Source organism: Malassezia vespertilionis, chromosome 2 (genome assembly GCF_029542925.1).
Source record: "Malassezia vespertilionis chromosome 2, complete sequence".
NCBI lineage: Eukaryota > Fungi > Basidiomycota > Malasseziomycetes > Malasseziales > Malasseziaceae > Malassezia > Malassezia vespertilionis.
The window spans coordinates 592,570-610,605 of record NC_079248.1 but is presented as its reverse complement, the minus strand read 5'-3'; the positions used below and the strand labels follow the sequence as shown (position 1 = coordinate 610,605).

Genomic DNA, 18,036 nt, shown 5'->3' with positions numbered 1-18,036 from the left:
GCATGTAGTCTATACAGACGGGTATACCTTTTCTATCGGTGTGTGCGCCCAAGCGCGCGCATTTTCGCCCGGCGCAAACGCACCGACGGTATGGGCAACATCGCCGTCGCCCTTGACAATGTACTTGTACGTGACAAGGCCGTCGAGCCCCACAGGACCACGCGCGTGTGTGCGAGCAGTACTAATGCCAACTTCGGCGCCAAATCCAAAACGGAAACCATCGGCAAAGCGCGAAGATGCATTGACAAAGACACTGGAGGAGGAAAGGGAGCGCGTGAAGATCGCAGCGGCGGACATGGACTTTTTCGCGCCCGAGCACGGCGCGCAAATAATTATGTCTGTGTGACCAGAGCCGTTTCTGTTTATGTGGTCAACGGCTGCCTCGACATGGTCCGTGACGCGCACAGCAAGCTCGAGATCGAGATACTCCGTTTTGTAGTCGGCTTTGGTGGCGGCCTCTACGAGCGAGGCAACGTCGTGTGTGGGAAGCACTTCATTGCGCACCACCTCCAAGCTCCGTGCATCGCAGTGAAGCCGGACGCCCTTGGTAAGCAGTGCTATGGCAAGCTCTTTCCAGAGACCCGACGTAAGATGGTCCTTGTGCACAAGGAGCGTTTCGATCGCATTGCAAGCGGATGGGTAATCGAGTTTTGAATCAAGCACAAGCGCGCACGCAAGCGCGTGCGGTGCATCGCTGTGTACATAAGCACTGCATAGACCGTCGGCATGGCCCAGCACAGGGATGCGCGTCTCATTTTGGATGCTGAGCACCAGTTCCTTCGAGCCACGTGGAACGACCAAGTCGATAAACTCGTCCATCTTGACCAGATGCTGGATCTCTTCGCGCGTGTTGACCATCTGGACCAAGTTCAAAGGGAGCACACTGCGGGAAAGCGCTTCGGCAATGCACCGCGCAAGTACAGCGGCGGTGCGCCGTGATTCTTTTCCGCCTTTGAGGATCGCCGCGTTGCCAGACTTGACCGCAAGGCTCGCGATATTGACAATCACCTCGGGGCGTGCCTCAAAAATGCAAAGCAATACTCCAATCGGGCAGGTAACACTGTACATGTCCAAAGCGCCCCCTGCACCCTCCTGTCCTTCGGCGAGGCGTGTGGCGCGCGTGCAGATATCCAGCGGCGACGCAAGCTTCGCAACGTCGCGCACACCTTTTACCATGCTATCCCACTTGCCAGGCTTGGCAAAAAGATCCAAGCGCGACACCATCTGCTTAGAAAGCTTTCCTTGCTTGGCCAACAGTGTCGCTTCTTCTACGTCGCGCTCGTTGGCGGCCTTGATCTCGTGCTCAAGGCGCTCCAGCGCTGCGGCAATTTCGCGCAGCGTATCCGACCGAGCAGCATCCGCCTCTGCTGGGGACAGCTCCGAAAGCAGATGAAGAGATTCTTCGTACGCAGTACGTGCGTCCTTCGCAACTACAGCAACGTCGTGCAAGTCTTGAGTCATGATGGCGAACTACGCCGTGCGGCGCGTCGATCATGTTCGGCCGAAAATTATTCGTAGGGATGGGTTTGACAGGTACTCGAATGCTGGTCCACAATTGTTGGCAACTTTAGTCAAATTCACGTGCAGCGACCCGTTCTGCGCGACAGTTGCGCCGCAGAGCCTGTGCACAAATTCTGGTTTTCATGAACAAAAGATCCAAAAAAGGCAGCCGGAAGAGCAAGACCAAAACTGTCACGCAAACGGCGCTAAAAGAGGAGGCGGTCAAATCTCCAGCCGTGCAGGCGCTTTGCACGAAAACCCAGCGATTCAAGACAGACAAGCTCGGCACGTATATTTCCTTGTTGTATCTTGCTGTGGTCGGTTTGCTGTACTTGGCGACTAGAAATGACCGCTGTGCTTTTTTGCCTGTGCTAGAGCACGCATCGCACATAACAGAAATATATACCGGCGCTCGCTTATCGAAGCATACTACGCACGCGATGTGTCAACGTGTGCGGAACTTTGCGCACGCATCCTTCTTTCTCGACGGCGTGGTGCCAAGCAGCGGGATACAGCACAACGGGGGGCTGTGGAATAGCGTGCGTGGAATTTGGTTTGCGCCAGCGCCGTCGGCGCAGTATGTACAGTATGAGCACAGTGCGAGTGACGCGCTATTTGCACTTACATGGGGTATTGTACTTCTTGCCTTGCGGGGGGTGTTGATGCGCGTACTCTTTGTTCCCATCGCGCATGTGTTGGTCAAGCGACCTGCGCCTGATAAGCTTAATCAGCTGTCGCATCGCGCCAAGTACGAAAAGAATATCGACCGCTTTGGCGAGCAGTTCTGGGCTGTCGTGCTCTATTGTACCTCTTTTCTTCTCGTGTGCACATCTGCATACCGGCAGAAGCTGTGGCCTTGGGACCCTAAAATGCTTTGGCAAGACTACCCGCAAACGACACTGGATGGACTGACCAAGGCTATGTACCTCTGGGAGGCATCGAACTACGTCCACCAAGTCTTTGTGATCAATCTCGAGCAGCGCCGCTCCGACTATGTACAAATGTTTTTCCACCATATTGTCACGCTGTTGCTCATTGGCGGCTCGTATGTGGGCAATTTTACACGGATCGGCACCGTGATTCTCTTGCTTTTGGACCCCAGCGATGTACTCTTGGCGCTCGCCAAGATGCTCAAGTACATGGGGTGGCAGACGCTTTGCGATATCATGTTTGGCGCATTTATGATTTCTTGGACCATCTTTCGGCACATTTTTTATATGATCGTGCTCAAGTCTTGCATCATGGATGCGCCGCGCCTAATCAAGTTTGCGCCGACGATCGACATACAGTCGGGATATGCTTTTACCAAAACGAGCTTCCGCATTTTCATTGGGCTACTGATTGTACTGCAGCTCGTGCTCCTCGTTTGGTATTCCATGATCCTTAAGGTTGCAATGCGTGTGGTCACTAATGATGGTGCTATCGACTCACGCAGCGACGAGGAGTCCGAGTAGTGTCGCCAAAAATGTAGTATGCAAGAAGCAAGGCGCGTGGGTCGTGCGCCACACGTGACTATAGAGTGGAGGCGGGGTGGATGCCTGCACGCTTGTCCCACTGCGTATTGCCACCGGATACGGCACATGCTCCATCGATTCGCTCGCGCGCAAGCCGCCGCGCAGCGCATCTCTGCTTCTGGAGGAGGCAAGTTTACTGCGCGGATGTGGCAACGACGTCGCCCCTTATTTTTTGCTTTCATCGTTGGCGCATTCGCGACGCAGTATGCCATTGCGCGCAGAGAAGCGTACCTACGCGACTATGTGTGGCCCGATACGTACCTTGTGTGGAAAATCCATGACGGGTGCATTGTAGAGGCCAAGCGACCTATGTCGTTTGACCAGCTGCTTGTGCCGCCATCGCCTGGCGATGAGCCGCCGCGTGTGATGGAACTGTACGAGGTGCTGCGCGCGCTGAAATGGGCGCAGCGCGATGAGCGCGTGCGTGGCATCGTTGCCGATTTTAGCGCGCTGCATGTCCCTCCGACGGTAGCTCCACAGCGACTGGGGCTTGCGCAAATGGAAGAGATTCTGCAGGCGCTTCATGAATTCCACGCGGCCAAGCACGAGCAGTTCGGTGCAGATCATACCGCCTCGATTGCATGGACCGATACGTTTGATAACCAAGGAGCGTACCTGCTTGCGAGTGGATTTGACCGCGTGTACATGCAGCCGTCTGGGCAGGTACCGCTGGTCGGTCTTTCCTCGCAGATCCCCTTTTTCAAGCGCTTACTGCACTGGGCCGGCATCCGAGTTCATGCCGAAGCGCGCGAAGAGTACAAGTCCATGGTGAGTCCTTTTATACAAGAGACGCTGCCGCCTGCACAACTTGCAGAACATTCCAAGCTGCTTGGCGAGCTGAATCGAGGATACGCGTACGCCGTTGGTGTCAGTCGCTTTGCCAACCTTGCGCCTTGTGAGGCCACCGACCGGGTCGCTGCTCTTGCGCACAACGGCCCCTTTACTGCCAAAGAGGCCAAGGACAACGGTTTGATTGATGACATCTGCTACAAGCGCGACATTCTCAAGCAGCTGTTAACCCCAGAAGAGCTGGAACTAGAGAAAACGGGTGGCAATGCGCTGCGAAGATTCAAGACACTGATGCACTATGCTCAAACGAGTGATGATACCTTTGCGCGCACGCTCAGCAAAGACGAAGTGGTCCGCGTCGGTGTCGTGTATCTCCTCGGCGGAATCAGCAACGCATCGGGTCCTTTTTCCGTCTCTGCTGCGATCCAAGGCCTTAAGGAAGCCGTGCAGGACCCCGAGATCAAAACAATCGTTTTGCGTATTGACTCTGGCGGCGGCGACGTCGTTGCGAGCGAGACGCTATGGGATGCTGTGCGTCGCGTCCGCAGTGAATTCGGCAAGCCTGTGATTGCATCGTTTGGCAACACAGCCGCGAGTGGTGCATACTACGTCGCGACAGCGACAGATACCATTTTTGCCGGGGAGAACACTGTGACCGGCAGTATTGGCGTGGCAGCGCTGCGCCCCACTATTACACATGCGCTGCTCGACCGCCTGCAACTCAACGTTCAAGGGTTCTTCACCGGCTCCTCCGCCCAAAGCACGCTTCAAGATCTGGATGCCGATCAACTTGCGCATATGAAAAAAAGCATCGACGCGACCTATGCCGATTTTCTCGACAAGGTCAAGCAAGGTCGTGCGCTATCGAACGATGTGCTCCGCGAGGTCGCGGGCGGGCGTGTCATGACTGGCCTGACAGCATGGACGCAGTGTGCGATTGGCGCCGCACAGAGTGGCGCGCCCGGTGCGGCATTGAGTGCTCAAGGTACGACGCTCCAAGACGCAGCCGCACTCTTGAGCCAATGGCGCACAGAAAGCAAAACGGGCACGTCGGGAAACGATGCCATCTACGTAGAGCGCCAAGGGCCATTCACGAATGTGCACTCTCTTCAAGATGCAGCCCAGGAGGCCCAAGATGCGGCAATTCAAGCAGATCTCGCGCGTATTTCGCACCAAACCTCGCCGTATGGCCGCGGATTGATCGATGCCATCGGCGGCCTGTGGGATGCAGCGATGCATGCGACCAACCTGACGCTCCAGATGGAGGCCAAGGCACTCCAGGAACAGCACCAAGTGAGCGAGGAAGAAGCCATGGCGATGCTGCGCCCGAAATGCGGGCGTGCAGACAATCCTACGCACGCCCACGCGCTCACCGCTGACGTACGTCTCGTGCGCTTTCCGGCAGATGTACCATTCTGGCAGCGCATACAGCAGTTTGGCATCCCGAGAGAGCCTAACCTTGGCACGCTGCTTCGCTCACTCGTAGCGCTCTGGACGTTTTGGATGCCCAGCGGAGGTCTTGGCATGGATGCGAGTTTGCTGCGCGAACTAGAGAATGTCGGGGGCACCAAGCTCAAGGCCGAGTACCCATTTGGGACGCAGTTTGTCTAGCTACATAGCCTCGTCTTTTTCCGTTGCAGGTGAAAAAAACTCGAGCGCGGCGCGCGGCGGCGCTTTTTCTTTGTCGGGCTCTGCGCCACCTCGGCCTTGGTACGCTGCTATATCGTGGTGTTTCTGCCGCGCATACGCAACATGCCGTGCCTCTTCGCGCAGCGATTCCGTGCCTGCAATCTGCCAAAACGCGTGCTCGGCGTCCTGGACGGCAAGGTCGAGGATTTCGGTCATGTTGGGAATCGGTTGCGACGGCGCATCTGCCTCGAGATCGAGCGAGGAGCGCGGCACGGCGCTCGTGCTCCTCGCCGTTGTGTCTACAAAGGCGGGCGCTGTGTGCTCATCTTGGTCAGGGATGGCGCGCGAGGTATACAGTGTCAAAATAGGTGGCCTTCCCGGCACTGCCAACAACGTCTCAAGCTGCACCAAAGAGGGGCCGAGCACGGTTTGTGGCGTATGCAAGTCAGGGCCGCCGGTGTGTGTAGTGATGTAGAAAACGTATTGTCCTTTGGGACACGAAAATGTGCCTTCGCCTTGCATGAGCACCATCACTGCACGCTCATTCGCGCCGACGCTACCGGGCGGAAAGACAAGCAGGGCGGTTTCGGGCGTCGTTGCCTCCTCCTCAAGGCCTGTATGCGCGACGCGTTCCCAGTCCAGTGGCGTATCGGTAACAAAAATGGCAAGGTGCTCGTGCGCGACAATCGTTTGGACGTGCTTCCCCAAGACCGCAGACGGCGCGGCCAGCTGGTCGGCTGTGAAGGTGTCGGGGATGCCGGCGAGTGAAAGCGACCATTGCGCATCGTTGTACGCGAGATTTTCCACTGCATGTCCTAAAATGAACATGCCGCCATGCACGGCAGACGAGCGCGCAAATCCTTGCGCAAGTTCACCCGCACCGCCGTACTGACCGCAAAGGTACGCTCCGTCGCCGTACTTGCCAAGGCTCTTGAGGTAGGTGTGCACCCTACCGAAGGCAGTCTCTGTCGCTTCGTCTGCACCCCACGAAAGAGCAGCACCGTACTGCAGTGCACTTTGCAGCGCTGGAGTAAGTTGCAGCGTGTCGCTCAGCACGCCCGACAGTGTCGGCGGCAGCGACGAACGGTCGTGCTCTGCGGCAAGCTGCAGGAACCGCATGAGCCGGCGCTTATCTGCGAGTGAGACACCTTTGTGCTTAAAAATCTCGCTCTTGTTGCTCGGAACGCGCTCCAACTGCGCACTCGTTGCATTGAATGTAGCGACATGGTCCAAAAGACGAAAGGTTGCGTACGTCGCTACATTCGAGCGCACGACCGCCTCAATCATAGGGCCGTGCGATGGAAGCAGTGTCGGGCGCAGCGAGAGCGAGTAGTATCGATCAAGCGGCTTCATTTCCTCCGGCACTCGGCCTTCCGTGTTTGCGCGTGGAAATGCGAGCGTTGCGCCGGGCGTATTGTGTGCCCACGCGGCGAGCTCTGCAAGCGAAAGACTCGCCCATGACTCCCCATAGTAGGCGTTGGCATCTACGTGCAAAACCGTCTTACCGGCGCGGCTCAGTGCGGCAGAAAGAACGCCTTCTGGGACGCCCGTGCCGAGGATCAGCACGTCAAAATGCGCCGCCATGCAGGCCCAGCAGCGCGCATGCGGCGTCTGTGCACATCACGTGGTTCAGTACCAGCGCCGCAAGCGCCGCAAGTGCGGCTCGTTTCATGCGCACGGTGCGTTGCTAAAAACGCTAACACCAGCTTGCTGTGGCGTCACTGAAACGTGCTAATCCTTTTCTGCATTCCAAGGCGCTATTTTCCGTTCCCAGAATGCCGATCAGCACGAGTCATGCGCGAGAAGCGGGAGAGCCTGCATTTCCTGTAGAAGGGCTGCTGCCGAAACAGGCGACCATGGCGGAATCGTTTCTCCAACGGTTTCCCAAGTACAATGGGCGCGGAGTTCGCGTTGCTGTGCTGGATACTGGTGTAGATCCAGCCGCATTGGGCCTCGATGGCCCGAATAAGGTGGTCGATGTGATCGACTGTACCGGCGGCGGCGATGTTCCGCTGCGTGTTGTCGAGGCGCAAGCGTCCAGTTACGACGACGCTTTCGAGGTCGTCTCTCCTGAAACTGGACGCAAATTGCTTGTTTCACGCAACTGGTCCAACCCAAGCGGCGTGTGGAACGTCGGCACAAAACGCGCCTATGATTTTTGGCCGTCGGAACTGGTCCAGCGGCGCACGGCGCAGCGTAAGCAGGCGTTTGATGTGAGCCATGCAGCGCTTCTGCAAGCGGCGCGCCAAAATCTGACTGAAGCTGAGCAGGACAAGACGGCTGAGGTCAGTGCGCAGCGCAAAGAAGAGGCGCGCGCGCAAATTGAGGTGCTGCAGGCGCTGCAAAAATCGTGGCACGACCCTGGCCCTGTCATCGAGGCTGTCGTATTCCACGACGGGTCTAACTGGCGTGCTGCGGTGGGCGGCGCCGAGGGCGATGTGCATGATCCTAGCGCGGGTGAACCGGTCGCGCAGCGTGCCAACATTGTGGATTTGCGCGCCTCGCCTTGTCTCACTGATTTTCGCACCGAGCGCGAATGGGCTTCATTTGGCACGATGGACTTGCTCACCTACACGGTCAATATCCTCGACGATGGCAAGCTCCTTTCGCTCGTGACACTCTCTGGCACGCATGGTACGCACGTAGCCGGAATCATTGGTGCAAAAACCGAGGAAGAAGCGACGAACGGCGTCGCGCCTGGTGCCGAGATTGTGAGCCTCAAAATTGGCGATGCACGACTTGGAAGCATGGAGCAGGGCCAGGCGCTCCTGCGTGCGGTACAGGCCCTGGTCGATACACAGTGCGATGTCGCCAACATGTCTTTCGGCGAGGACGGCGGTTTTGGCGTCGAAAACAAGGGCGCGTTTGTCGACGCCCTCAAGCGTGTCATTCACGAGCGCGGACTTTTGTACGTCAGCTCTGCAGGGAACAATGGCCCTGCGCTTACCACCGTCGGCCAGCCTGGCGGCACTACGTCCGATGTGCTGAGTGTCGGCGCGTATGTCAACGCAGGCGCGATGCAGCGCGCAGAGTATGCGCTTATTGACGACGATGTGCGCTCCAGCCCCACTACCTGGAGCAGCCGCGGCCCTACCGCCGACGGCGCCGACGGCGTCTCGATTTACGCGCCTGGCGCAGCGATCACTAGCATCTGTAAGTATGCGCTGCAGTCCAAGCAGCTGATGAATGGCACTTCGATGAGCAGCCCCAACGCTGCCGGCGCCGTTGCGCTGCTTGTGAGCGGCCTCAAAGACCAAGGAATCCCTGTCACGCCCTGGCGTGTCTATCGCGCCATCCAAGAGACCGCACAAGACGTTGCCGATCCGCTTGGTGTGCGGTTCATCGACGTAGACAAGGCGTGGGATTATCTGATGGAGCACCGCGACGATGCCTACGCCGATGCACGATTCGATGTGCACATAACGCCCGCTGGCAAGCCGCTGAACGGCTCGGCGGATATGCGTGGAATCTACCTCCGTGAAGCCGCAGAGACACAGCGTGTGAATCAGTGCACCGTGCACGTCGCACCAAAATTTAAAGAGGCTGATACGGAACGCGCATTCCACTTGGAGATCCGCGCGGCACTGAAAGCGAGCGAGCCTTGGATCCACGTCCCAACCTTCCTCGCCCTCGGCTGCAACGGCCGCTCGTTTGAGGTGCGTGTCGCAGCGAATGAGCTGCCTCCAGGTCTGCACAGCGCGCGCATTTCTGCGTACGACACAAATGACCAGCGGACGAAACTGTTTGATATCCCCGTGACGGTGGCCAAACCCGTTATCGCTGGCCCTACCTACCAATTCCCCCACGTCCGTCTCGCCTCGGGCCAGATGCAGCGCCAGTTTGTGCAAGTTCCGCACGGCGCGACATGGGCGCAAATCCGACTGCGCAGTACGCGGCACGAAATTACTGGTACAAGTGTGCGGTTCTGGCTTCACCTTGTCCAACTCGAGCCGCAAAAACGGCTGAGCAAGGTCGAGGATGCATTTATCATGGCGCTCAATGAGAACGAGCCCGTGGCAAAAAAGATCCAGGTGCGTGGTGGTATGACACTCGAAGTTTGCGCTGCGGAATTCTGGTCGAGCAAGGCGGGGTTCGACTTGGACATGGAGATGGAGTTCCACGGTTTGCAAGTTGGCCCCAGCAGCACGGAAAGCGGTGTTGCGCTTCTTGGAGGCAGTGGCATGGGCAGAGTAGAGGTGGCGAGTATGCTGCGTGTCGAGGAATGCAAACCCCAAGCGGTGCTCGAGAAGCGCCGCTCGTTTGTGCGGCCCTCCAAAGCAGACATCCGTCCGCTTCTTGCGCCACGCGACAAACTTCCTTCGGGCCACCAGCTGAATGAGCTCGTGTTGATGTATCCCCTTTCCTTCAAAGAAACCACCACATTTACCTACAGCCTCCCTGTTTCCGGTAACCTGTACGACAACAGCATCTCGCTCCTGGTCCAAATCGTAGACAGGAACAATGCCGAGGTCCACTTTGGCGATATTTATCCCAAGGAAGTGACGCTCCTGCGCGGAGACTACACCGTCCGCGTTCAAGCATTGCACTCCTTTAGTGCCGTGCTGGAAAAGAGGCGCAACATGGTATTCCAGATGGACGAAGCGCTCGTAAAGCCAAAAGAAGTTGTTCTGAACATGTACCGCGATCAAGTCGACCTGTTTGGCTCTGTCGACGACGGCAAGCTCGACATGTTCAAGCTCTTGCCGGGTGAGCGGCGAGTGCTGTGCATCGATACAAACTTGGAAGGAGAGAATTTGCCAGCATCAGCGCCAGGCGACGTCTTGCTGGGCTCTTTACGCTTTGGGGGGCACGACAAGGTGCCTCTCCAACTCGTCGTCCCGCCCCCGCCTGTAAAAGCCAAGGAGGATGCGCCGTCTGATCCGCCCCAACTCCCTGAGCTGCTCGCCGACGTCGCGAAGAAGTTGCAAGGCGACGATCGCCAGGCATTCCTCGATGCAGTCACTGCTCAGCATCCGGACAGCCTTGATATTCTCGAGGCGCGGCTCGAAGCGATCGCCGTCGACGCTGTCGAAGATGCAGAAAACGCCATCGGAGCAGCGGATGCCATCCTTGCGCAAATTGACCAGGACAAGCTGCTGCTGTGGCTCGGTGCAAAGCAGCCGCCAGCGTTGGAGCAAACGGCCGAGCAAAAGCGCGTAAGCAAGCAATTCCACGCGCAGAAAAAAGCATTGGAGCTTGCTTTGACGCGCAAAGCAACGGCACAGCTTCTTCGCGGCGACACTGAAGCATTCCAGGAAACGCTGCTGCAGTCGCGCAAGTACATGCCCGACACCGGCAAAGACTCCAAAGCACAGGCACTGCACTCGAACCTCGTCATTGCGTGGCACGAGAACAATGGCCGATATGCACAAGCGCTGCGCGCCGTGCGCAAGCTCATCGAAGAGTTGGGCCACGGCACCGATGAAACGCTCGCGGAGCTGAAAAAAGCGCGCGCATTGGAGCGGTCCTTGCTCGAGAAACTTGGCTGGGATGTATGGGCGGCGTATGCACAGCGCTGGTCCTGGCTCCAAGAGCATGCAGCGCCGGCGCCATTTTAACTATGTAGCTATCGAGTGTAGCCATGTTGTGAGCAATGCAGTGTGCCTGCCGTGCAATGTATCCTTCTCCAGCGTGCCCCAAAATCGCTGCACAAAGAGTTGGGGACCTCCGCCAATCATGCACTGATGTGTGTAGGCTGCTGTTTCCACCCATACTCTGCATTTTTCAGCGTCGCCTTGGGTGTCGTACAATGCGGCAAGCGAAAGCATGCATTCCATCGCGCTGTCAAAATGCACGTAGGGAAGCTGGCAAATCGCACGGCCTTGGGCGCTTCCAAGGACGGCGCCAGAAGCTGTAATGGCAGCCTCTGCCAGTGCGATTGCTTTTACAGGGTCTGACAAACGTGTGTGGCTCGCGGCAAGATGCAAGGGGTCCACAATGTCGGGGCGCAGCGCATCGCGGCTCGAATGGTACGTAGCTTGCACGTTGTCCACAAAGGCTAGCAAAGACGCTGCAATCTCGCGATGCGCTTTCAATAAGTCGGTGCCGGACGATGCCGGGGCAAAACCGCCTTTGTGCAATGCACGACTGCGTTCAAGTAGTGGCGGCAGCATCGTCGCTAGCAGCTCTTCCCGCGTTCGCTGCTGTGCAATGCCATCGCCCAAGTCGCGTTCGCACAGACCACACTTGCATACGAATTTGTGCTTTGCCAGCAGTTTCTGGCGTGTTTGGTACGCAAGCTCGCCTTGCACGTATTGGTGCATGATCTGTGTTCCTTTTTGTAGCGGGTGCAATGCACGCGTTGCAACCATGTCGCCGAGAAAGACTGAAGACACGGTGGGGAGGCATGCGTGATTCAGAATAGCAGGGAGGGGATGTGGCATCGTCGAGTTCGCCATTGGATCGCCAGCACTTGCTGCTGCAGGCATCGGCGCGGGCCCGAATGCATTGAAGCGAAGGACACCGTTGATGTACGCAGACGAGACATGCGGCGTCGCTGCTTCCAGTGCGGCTTGTGGATCTGACGGAGGCTCCCATCGCAAGGGATACGGCGCTTGGACAAGGGGATCGTGGGGTATATCGGGGCCTGCTGTCAAGCCTAGCAATGGGTGTGCGAGTTCCGGGCGGTCGAGAATAGCATGAATGCAGCGTGCTGCAGCGAGGACTTGCGTCGTGGTGCTCGACACGCCTCTGCCTACATCGCAGCGGAGAATCTGCCGCTCACAGCACCCTTTGTCGGCGCTGTAACTGCTCCCTATGGCGCGGCAAAAAAGCAGCAGCGTTCCTTCTTTCACGTCTTTGGTAAGGACCAGGCCGCGCCCAGCGTTTGGGATGTCTTGTACAGCGACAGGACCAACATACTCGGCATAGTCAAACCGAGGCGTGCTTTGCGTTAATGTCGCTGCAAACATGTGCTGCAGTAGGGCATCCGAAGGGCCAGATGTATGGGACTGCATGGCCGACGTCACTTTTGTTTTGCGGTGCGTGTACTCGGAAAGCAGCGCTTCGGGGGGGTCAAGCGCAATTGCGTCAAGTGCCGCTTGGTACGTATGGAGCGCAAAGAGCACGTCAAACTTCAGAAGCGCATCCTCGCATGCCAGGGGATCGTTCCATATACCAGCCAGCACAGCTGCTTGCCATTCGCGCCACGCCGCACCCGGGCGCTCCATCAAAAGAAGCTGGCGAATAGATTCGTGCACGCGCGCCTTTGCCACGTCTGGGACGTGGACTGGCCGCTGCTGTGCGAGTTGGTGCTGCACGACACGCGTCAATGGGCCCTCTTGGCGCCACAATATACGAGTTGGCGGCGCCGGCGGCTCGCACGGCGAATCCCATACCACGCCTTGCAGGATTGGGGCGACACTGTCCAACACCTGCACATCCGAAGGCGTATCCACACGAATTCCAACAGCTCCTTTTCCACCAGATATTGGCCCGCCCACGCCGAGATAGTTTGTGCTTATATACGGCTCGCGAATCAAGCATACCGTACCGATGGGTAGCAGTGCGTTTAGTGCATCGCTGGGCAGCGAGAGGTCATGCGTAAAGTACGCGATGCTCACAAAAATCGCAGCACCCGACGGAAGCTGCCCGACAAACGAGCAGCTACAGTACAAACTCAGCGGCGAAGCCACACGGACAAGCACGTATCGGCCTTCCAACCGCTTTGGTACCGCAAATTCGTCCATATCGACGCGCGTCAGCTCGGCAACATGCCTGGTCGAATAAAAGGTATGTACTGTATCGTTTATCTGCCTTACCACGTAGAATGGGGCATTTTCCGACGCAGCCTTGGCCTCTTCTTCGCGGCGCCGAATGGTCGCGTGCTGCGCCGCCAGCAGTGCTTTCAGTGGGACTCGCTTGACAGGCTTCGGTGCATAAATCTGCTTATGTTCATTGTGTAGCAGCTCTGTGTCCTTTTCAAGCGCCCTGTTATAATTCTGGAGCATGGCTTCTGTGGCGCCGCTCAAGAGCGCTGCATCCATCATGGCATCTATGCCTTCCTTCACATCTGACGATTCTAGACGCGCAGGCACAGCAAGCTGCTGTGCCAATTGTTTGTCTACATGTGGGTATTCTGAAAAAAGCGCGAGCACTTGCTCGCCATTCGGTGCGGACAAGTCCAAGTTCCGCAGGGAACGCAACAGCTCTTCCATCCTGCGGCGCACGTTGGCCAAAGAATCTTGCAAACTCCACATAATGCACGCGATAATAACTCGTCACGCTCTAGCCGTCACGTGGGCACGCATGCATGGCACTGGGTGGCAAACGCTACGCGACGCAACAACGTTTGCTTTCGTTCGGCAATCGTATTTCCCCTGTGTATGAATCAGTGGCTTTACTGATACGGGAAATTAGGCAAGCATTGCATTTGTATTCTTTGATACAATTCAGTGCGTACATACTGCACCCAGAGCAAGTGGGTGTAGCAGAAGTCGGTAGCTCTCGATTGCGCCACGCAGTTCTCTTATCAATCGGTCCATCGACCGCAACTGTACCTGAAGACGAATTGAACGATACTGAACGGAACATCACAAGATGAATGGGCTTATTGCGTCTTTGTAAGGCACTTTTTGTGCTCCAAGTTATTGCGCCACAAAAGATCCCGACGTGACAGTAGTGCACAGAACTATTTATTCAGGACCTCCTTATCGTTCAAGCGATTGTTAATACTCTACTATTGGAAACGCATTCAAAAGTCACTTTTGCTTGTACACTGTTGTGCGATGCTAGTCGACTCCGAAACCCCCGAGAGGCGGTTCGGTTTGCAAATTCGCGAACAAGAAGACCCCGCACATTTAGGATCCTCCTACACATCTGATGCATCTTCGATTTTTTCCTCACAAGGTTATGATTCCCCGCAGACTAACTTTTCTAGTCGTGCCACCTCACCGTCTTTGTCCCACGTATCGGGCAAGACGCGCAGCTCGAGCGAACAAGCGTATGCCGATGACGAGCACGGTACTGCTTCTGCTCCACCTCTAAAGAAGTATAAATTGGATTCCCAGGGTGCTGGCGAAAAGGCAGTTGCAACTGCCCGCCCCTGTGCAGAACAAAACAAAAAGGAACGCACTGTGATGCACATTAACCGCGCTCTGTTGGTGGATAATTTGGTCGACGTCACTGTGAAAACAATCGGCTCTGTTTGGGGTCGCTTTTCGCGCGAAAGTCAGTGCCAGTTGCCAGCGCAGGAGGGAAAACAGCACCATGCGAACAGCACGCTTCCGCTGGATCTCTTTGTCCGTGAGATTTTGCGTAGAAGTCGAACAAGTTGTTCCACATTGCAGGCCGCTTTGCTCTATTGTGTGCGCTGCAAGGATGCAGTCTATACCAGCGTTGAAAAGGCAGCGCAATGCACTGAGCGTGACGTGGATACCGTTGCAGGGAAAGCTTTGTCAGCTGAATCCACACCAACGCTTTCTGGATCAAGCTCTCACTCGTCCTGTGGCTCTTCGTCGTGTCGACTCCCGTCCTTGTCCCCGCCTCTGGCACACTTGATGTCGTTGAGGAATCAGGGTCCGGACGGAAAAGAGTGTGTTGGCCATGTCCGGTCCATCTCGCCCTTGCTCTGTGGACGACGCATGTTTCTAGCAGCCATTGTCGTTGCGTCTAAATTCTTGCAGGATCGCACATACTCGAACCGCACATGGTCCAAAATTTCTGGCTTGCCCACAAAGGAAGTGGAACAGATTGAACGCGTCTTTCTCCATGCCATCGAGTACGACCTTGTCGTGGAAGAATTGCTTTGGACGAGCTGGACGCAGGAACTCGCAAGTCGCTGGAATCGGACCAAGGACATCCCCTCTGAGTCAACCATTAAAGCTTTCAAATGCTCACCAAAGATGCAAGGCGCTCGTCTTCAGCGAGCATTCTCCGAGAATGTGCTAGGACAAGCATTACCCTTTGACTCAGGACTTACCAATGCTCGATTACCGCGGATTGGATTTGCCCGTCATGAAACCATGTCATAATACTTGTTTTCTACTTTTGAGGTGCAGGTGTTTGGAAATTCATGTGTATATCCACCGTACCATTGACACCGCATAGACATATCCCTAGTAATGCATGTGTGTGACAATTACTAACCACGCTGCGCCACGTCCGCACGTTACGAAACACGTGCTTAGATAATATGCTAAGGAGCGTCGGAACTGCTCAGTCGAGATTTGCTTTCACCATCACGCAGGCTGTGCCTCCATGGCAGACCAAATGACGGGATCTACGGATCCCCAGTATTCGATCTATGGTTATCTTCCAAAAGTGGCGCCTGCCATTGTAATGATTGTGCTGTTTGCCATTTCCTCCATCTGGCAGGGCCTGCAACTGTTTTATTACAAGCAGTGGTGGCTGGTAATACAGCCGATCGGGACATTGGCCGAGATGGTCGGGTATATTCTGTATGTTTGCTCCGTGATTCTGACTGTCGAGGCGTATCCGAGGACGCAGTGACGTGCAACATGGAGACGCTGAAAAAACGCGCGATCCATATGTGGCAATGGAATGTTTTTTGATCATTACGCCCTGTCTGTTTGCTGCTGTATGTCTACTGTCTAAAAGCTAACATCAGGTCCACTTTACCTCTATTGGGCGCATCACAACACTTTTTCCTCGAAGGTTCACCCTCTTGAAACCCATTCTAGTCATGCCTGTTTTTGTCTGCATCGACGTCGCTTCGCTGATTGTGCAAGCTGTGGGGGCTGCGAAAGCAGGTACCGCCGATTCATTCGACGAAGATGAAATCCGGAGCGGATCCAATATTGTGCTTGCAGGTATTGCGGTGCAGTTGTTCGGTTACCTGCTCTTCAATTTCATTTTCCTTACGTTTGGGTACAAGCTGATGAAACACGGTGCGCATCTTTTGCAGAACGATACCAAGGCATTTATGATTGCCGTATTCTTTTCAAGTCTTGCCATTATTCTCCGCTCAATTTACCGTATCATTGAGATGGCATTTGGCTGGGATGGCGTGATTAACCAAACGGAATGGCCTTTGTACGCGTTTGATGCTGCTTTTGTTGTCATTGCCGTGTACTTCATGAATGTGTGGTACCCGGGCAAGTACCTCCCGAACCGTTTCTCCTGGAAGTACAGTCCCGAAAAAGCAGGCTACACCACCGGCTTTGAGGATCCGCACATTATTGGACAAATCGGGCCGAACCGCAACAAGGAGACAGACCTGGAGAAGAAAGATGACGCGGAGGACTATGAAATGCATCCCGAGCTTGCAGCCCCTGGCCTTGCGTCGGAGAGTAGCGCCCTGTAGAATCTAGAATTTGTACCATTATTCGGCAAAGCAAGCCCCACTCCAGGGTACGCTTTGGTTTTAATAAAACCTAGTGTCCAACGCAGCCCAACACCACAATACGGCTGAAGTGTAGGCACGGCCTGGCAATGATGTCGCAGCGCCACTGCTATCCAACACAATGGAGTGAACTGGTAGCCAATACAATATATCCTGAATAATACGCCTACTGCGTTTGGAACTTTTCTCGATAGTATTTGCACTAGAAAAGAAATGGCCTCATCTAATCCTCGTCTGTCTCGGCGAGCTTTGGCGCCAAATAGTAGCGCACATGGCCATTCTCGAACGCAAACTCGACCATCAGCGGCACCTTATCCGCCATGTGAAGGGTCACTGCGGAGGAAAGGGGGGCGGCCTTGGTAAAGTTAACGAGGTATTGCACACTAAACGTTAGTGCAACGGCCTTTTCGAGCTGAATCTCAACGGGCACCACGCCGCCAGACACGCTGCTGGATGCGCCCGTCTTTCGCTTCTTCAAAGGCTTTTCCTCGCCATCTCCATCAAGACCGGCCTCTTCGTCGTCGTCGTCGTAGCTCGTAGCAGAGCCAGAGCCTTGCTTGAGCGTCATGCGAGCGTCGCCGATTTCACCCTCGGTGGAAAAAGTGACACCCTCTTTTGTGATGGTAATCTTCACGCTCTCGCCGACATTGGAGAGATCGCGGCAAATGCGTGCAAACTCGTTGGAAGAAAGCTTTACAACTGCGTCGTATTCCGTGTCAGGAATACCGAGATGCTCCGTGTCAATATCCATTAGCTTCAGGTCAAACTCGCCAATGCGGTCAGAGCTTGCACCCTCAAACACAAGGTGCAGGCTGTCTGCATTGTCTGCCTTGCGCATATTCAGGATATCATTGTTTTGGGCACTGCGCATCACCTTTGTAAGACTCGTGATGGCTACGCCAATGCTCATGGGCCTATCGCAACGGTACTCTTCAAAGCCGTCAGCACGGAGCTCCACTGCAGAAAGAGCGACGTGGGAGCTGTCCATAGCCTGGAGCCGCTACAAGTTAGCAGACGACGCGACGCAACGTACAAGGCCCTCCTCATTGCAGTCAAAGTTGGCATGCTCTACGAGATCCTTGATAGCTGCATGTTAGCGGTGGTGTGTGGTATCCGTACCATCGAGTACACGCTTAAACTACATGTCAGAGTGCAATGCAATACGTACAACAATAGCCTGTTCGATCTTGGCTTCCAACATGGTAGGGGGTAAATTACCAACGCGTCTTGCTGCACGGCTGTTTGAACGCGTCGCGTCTTCGGCCGTGGCTTAGTCAGACTACAAGAACGGCACATGGCCAG

At 55.7% G+C, this 18,036-nt stretch overlaps 8 protein-coding genes across 8 annotated transcripts; 4 read left to right on the top strand and 4 right to left on the bottom strand.

The window, feature by feature from the left end:
* Positions 1–9: 9 nt before the first annotated feature.
* PRO2 (glutamate-5-semialdehyde dehydrogenase) lies at positions 10–1,461 on the bottom strand (the record flags this gene model as incomplete). Its single annotated transcript, XM_056205973.1, has 1 exon — positions 10–1,461. The coding sequence occupies one exon, from the start codon at positions 1,459–1,461 to the stop codon at positions 10–12; it is 1,452 nt and encodes a 483-aa protein (XP_056061948.1).
* A 479-nt stretch (positions 1,462–1,940) lies between these two features.
* On the top strand, positions 1,941–2,954 carry lag1 (sphingosine N-acyltransferase; the record flags this gene model as incomplete). Its single annotated transcript, XM_056205972.1, has 1 exon — positions 1,941–2,954. One exon carries the CDS (start codon positions 1,941–1,943, stop codon positions 2,952–2,954), a length of 1,014 nt encoding a protein of 337 aa, XP_056061947.1.
* A 369-nt stretch (positions 2,955–3,323) lies between these two features.
* On the top strand, positions 3,324–5,414 carry MVES1_001119 (uncharacterized protein; the record flags this gene model as incomplete). The annotated part of the gene is made up of 1 exon (XM_056205971.1): positions 3,324–5,414. One exon carries the CDS (start codon positions 3,324–3,326, stop codon positions 5,412–5,414), a length of 2,091 nt encoding a protein of 696 aa, XP_056061946.1.
* Positions 5,415–7,016, bottom strand: MVES1_001118 (uncharacterized protein; the record flags this gene model as incomplete). Its single annotated transcript, XM_056205970.1, has 1 exon — positions 5,415–7,016. The coding sequence occupies one exon, from the start codon at positions 7,014–7,016 to the stop codon at positions 5,415–5,417; it is 1,602 nt and encodes a 533-aa protein (XP_056061945.1).
* An 86-nt stretch (positions 7,017–7,102) lies between these two features.
* MVES1_001117 (tripeptidyl-peptidase II) lies at positions 7,103–10,990 on the top strand (the record flags this gene model as incomplete). Its single annotated transcript, XM_056205969.1, has 2 exons — positions 7,103–7,111; positions 7,139–10,990. The coding sequence occupies 2 exons, from the start codon at positions 7,103–7,105 to the stop codon at positions 10,988–10,990; spliced, it is 3,861 nt and encodes a 1,286-aa protein (XP_056061944.1).
* A 116-nt stretch (positions 10,991–11,106) lies between these two features.
* Positions 11,107–13,588, bottom strand: MVES1_001116 (uncharacterized protein; the record flags this gene model as incomplete). The annotated part of the gene is made up of 2 exons (XM_056205968.1): positions 11,107–11,166; positions 11,228–13,588. The coding sequence occupies 2 exons, from the start codon at positions 13,586–13,588 to the stop codon at positions 11,107–11,109; spliced, it is 2,421 nt and encodes an 806-aa protein (XP_056061943.1).
* Positions 13,589–15,641: 2,053 nt separating this feature from the next.
* Positions 15,642–16,695, top strand: MVES1_001115 (uncharacterized protein; the record flags this gene model as incomplete). The annotated part of the gene is made up of 2 exons (XM_056205967.1): positions 15,642–15,829; positions 16,047–16,695. 2 exons carry the CDS (start codon positions 15,642–15,644, stop codon positions 16,693–16,695), a joined length of 837 nt encoding a protein of 278 aa, XP_056061942.1.
* A 262-nt stretch (positions 16,696–16,957) lies between these two features.
* Positions 16,958–17,935, bottom strand: POL30 (proliferating cell nuclear antigen; the record flags this gene model as incomplete). Its single annotated transcript, XM_056205966.1, has 4 exons — positions 16,958–17,734; positions 17,768–17,820; positions 17,854–17,872; positions 17,903–17,935. 4 exons carry the CDS (start codon positions 17,933–17,935, stop codon positions 16,958–16,960), a joined length of 882 nt encoding a protein of 293 aa, XP_056061941.1.
* Positions 17,936–18,036: the final 101 nt, after the last annotated feature.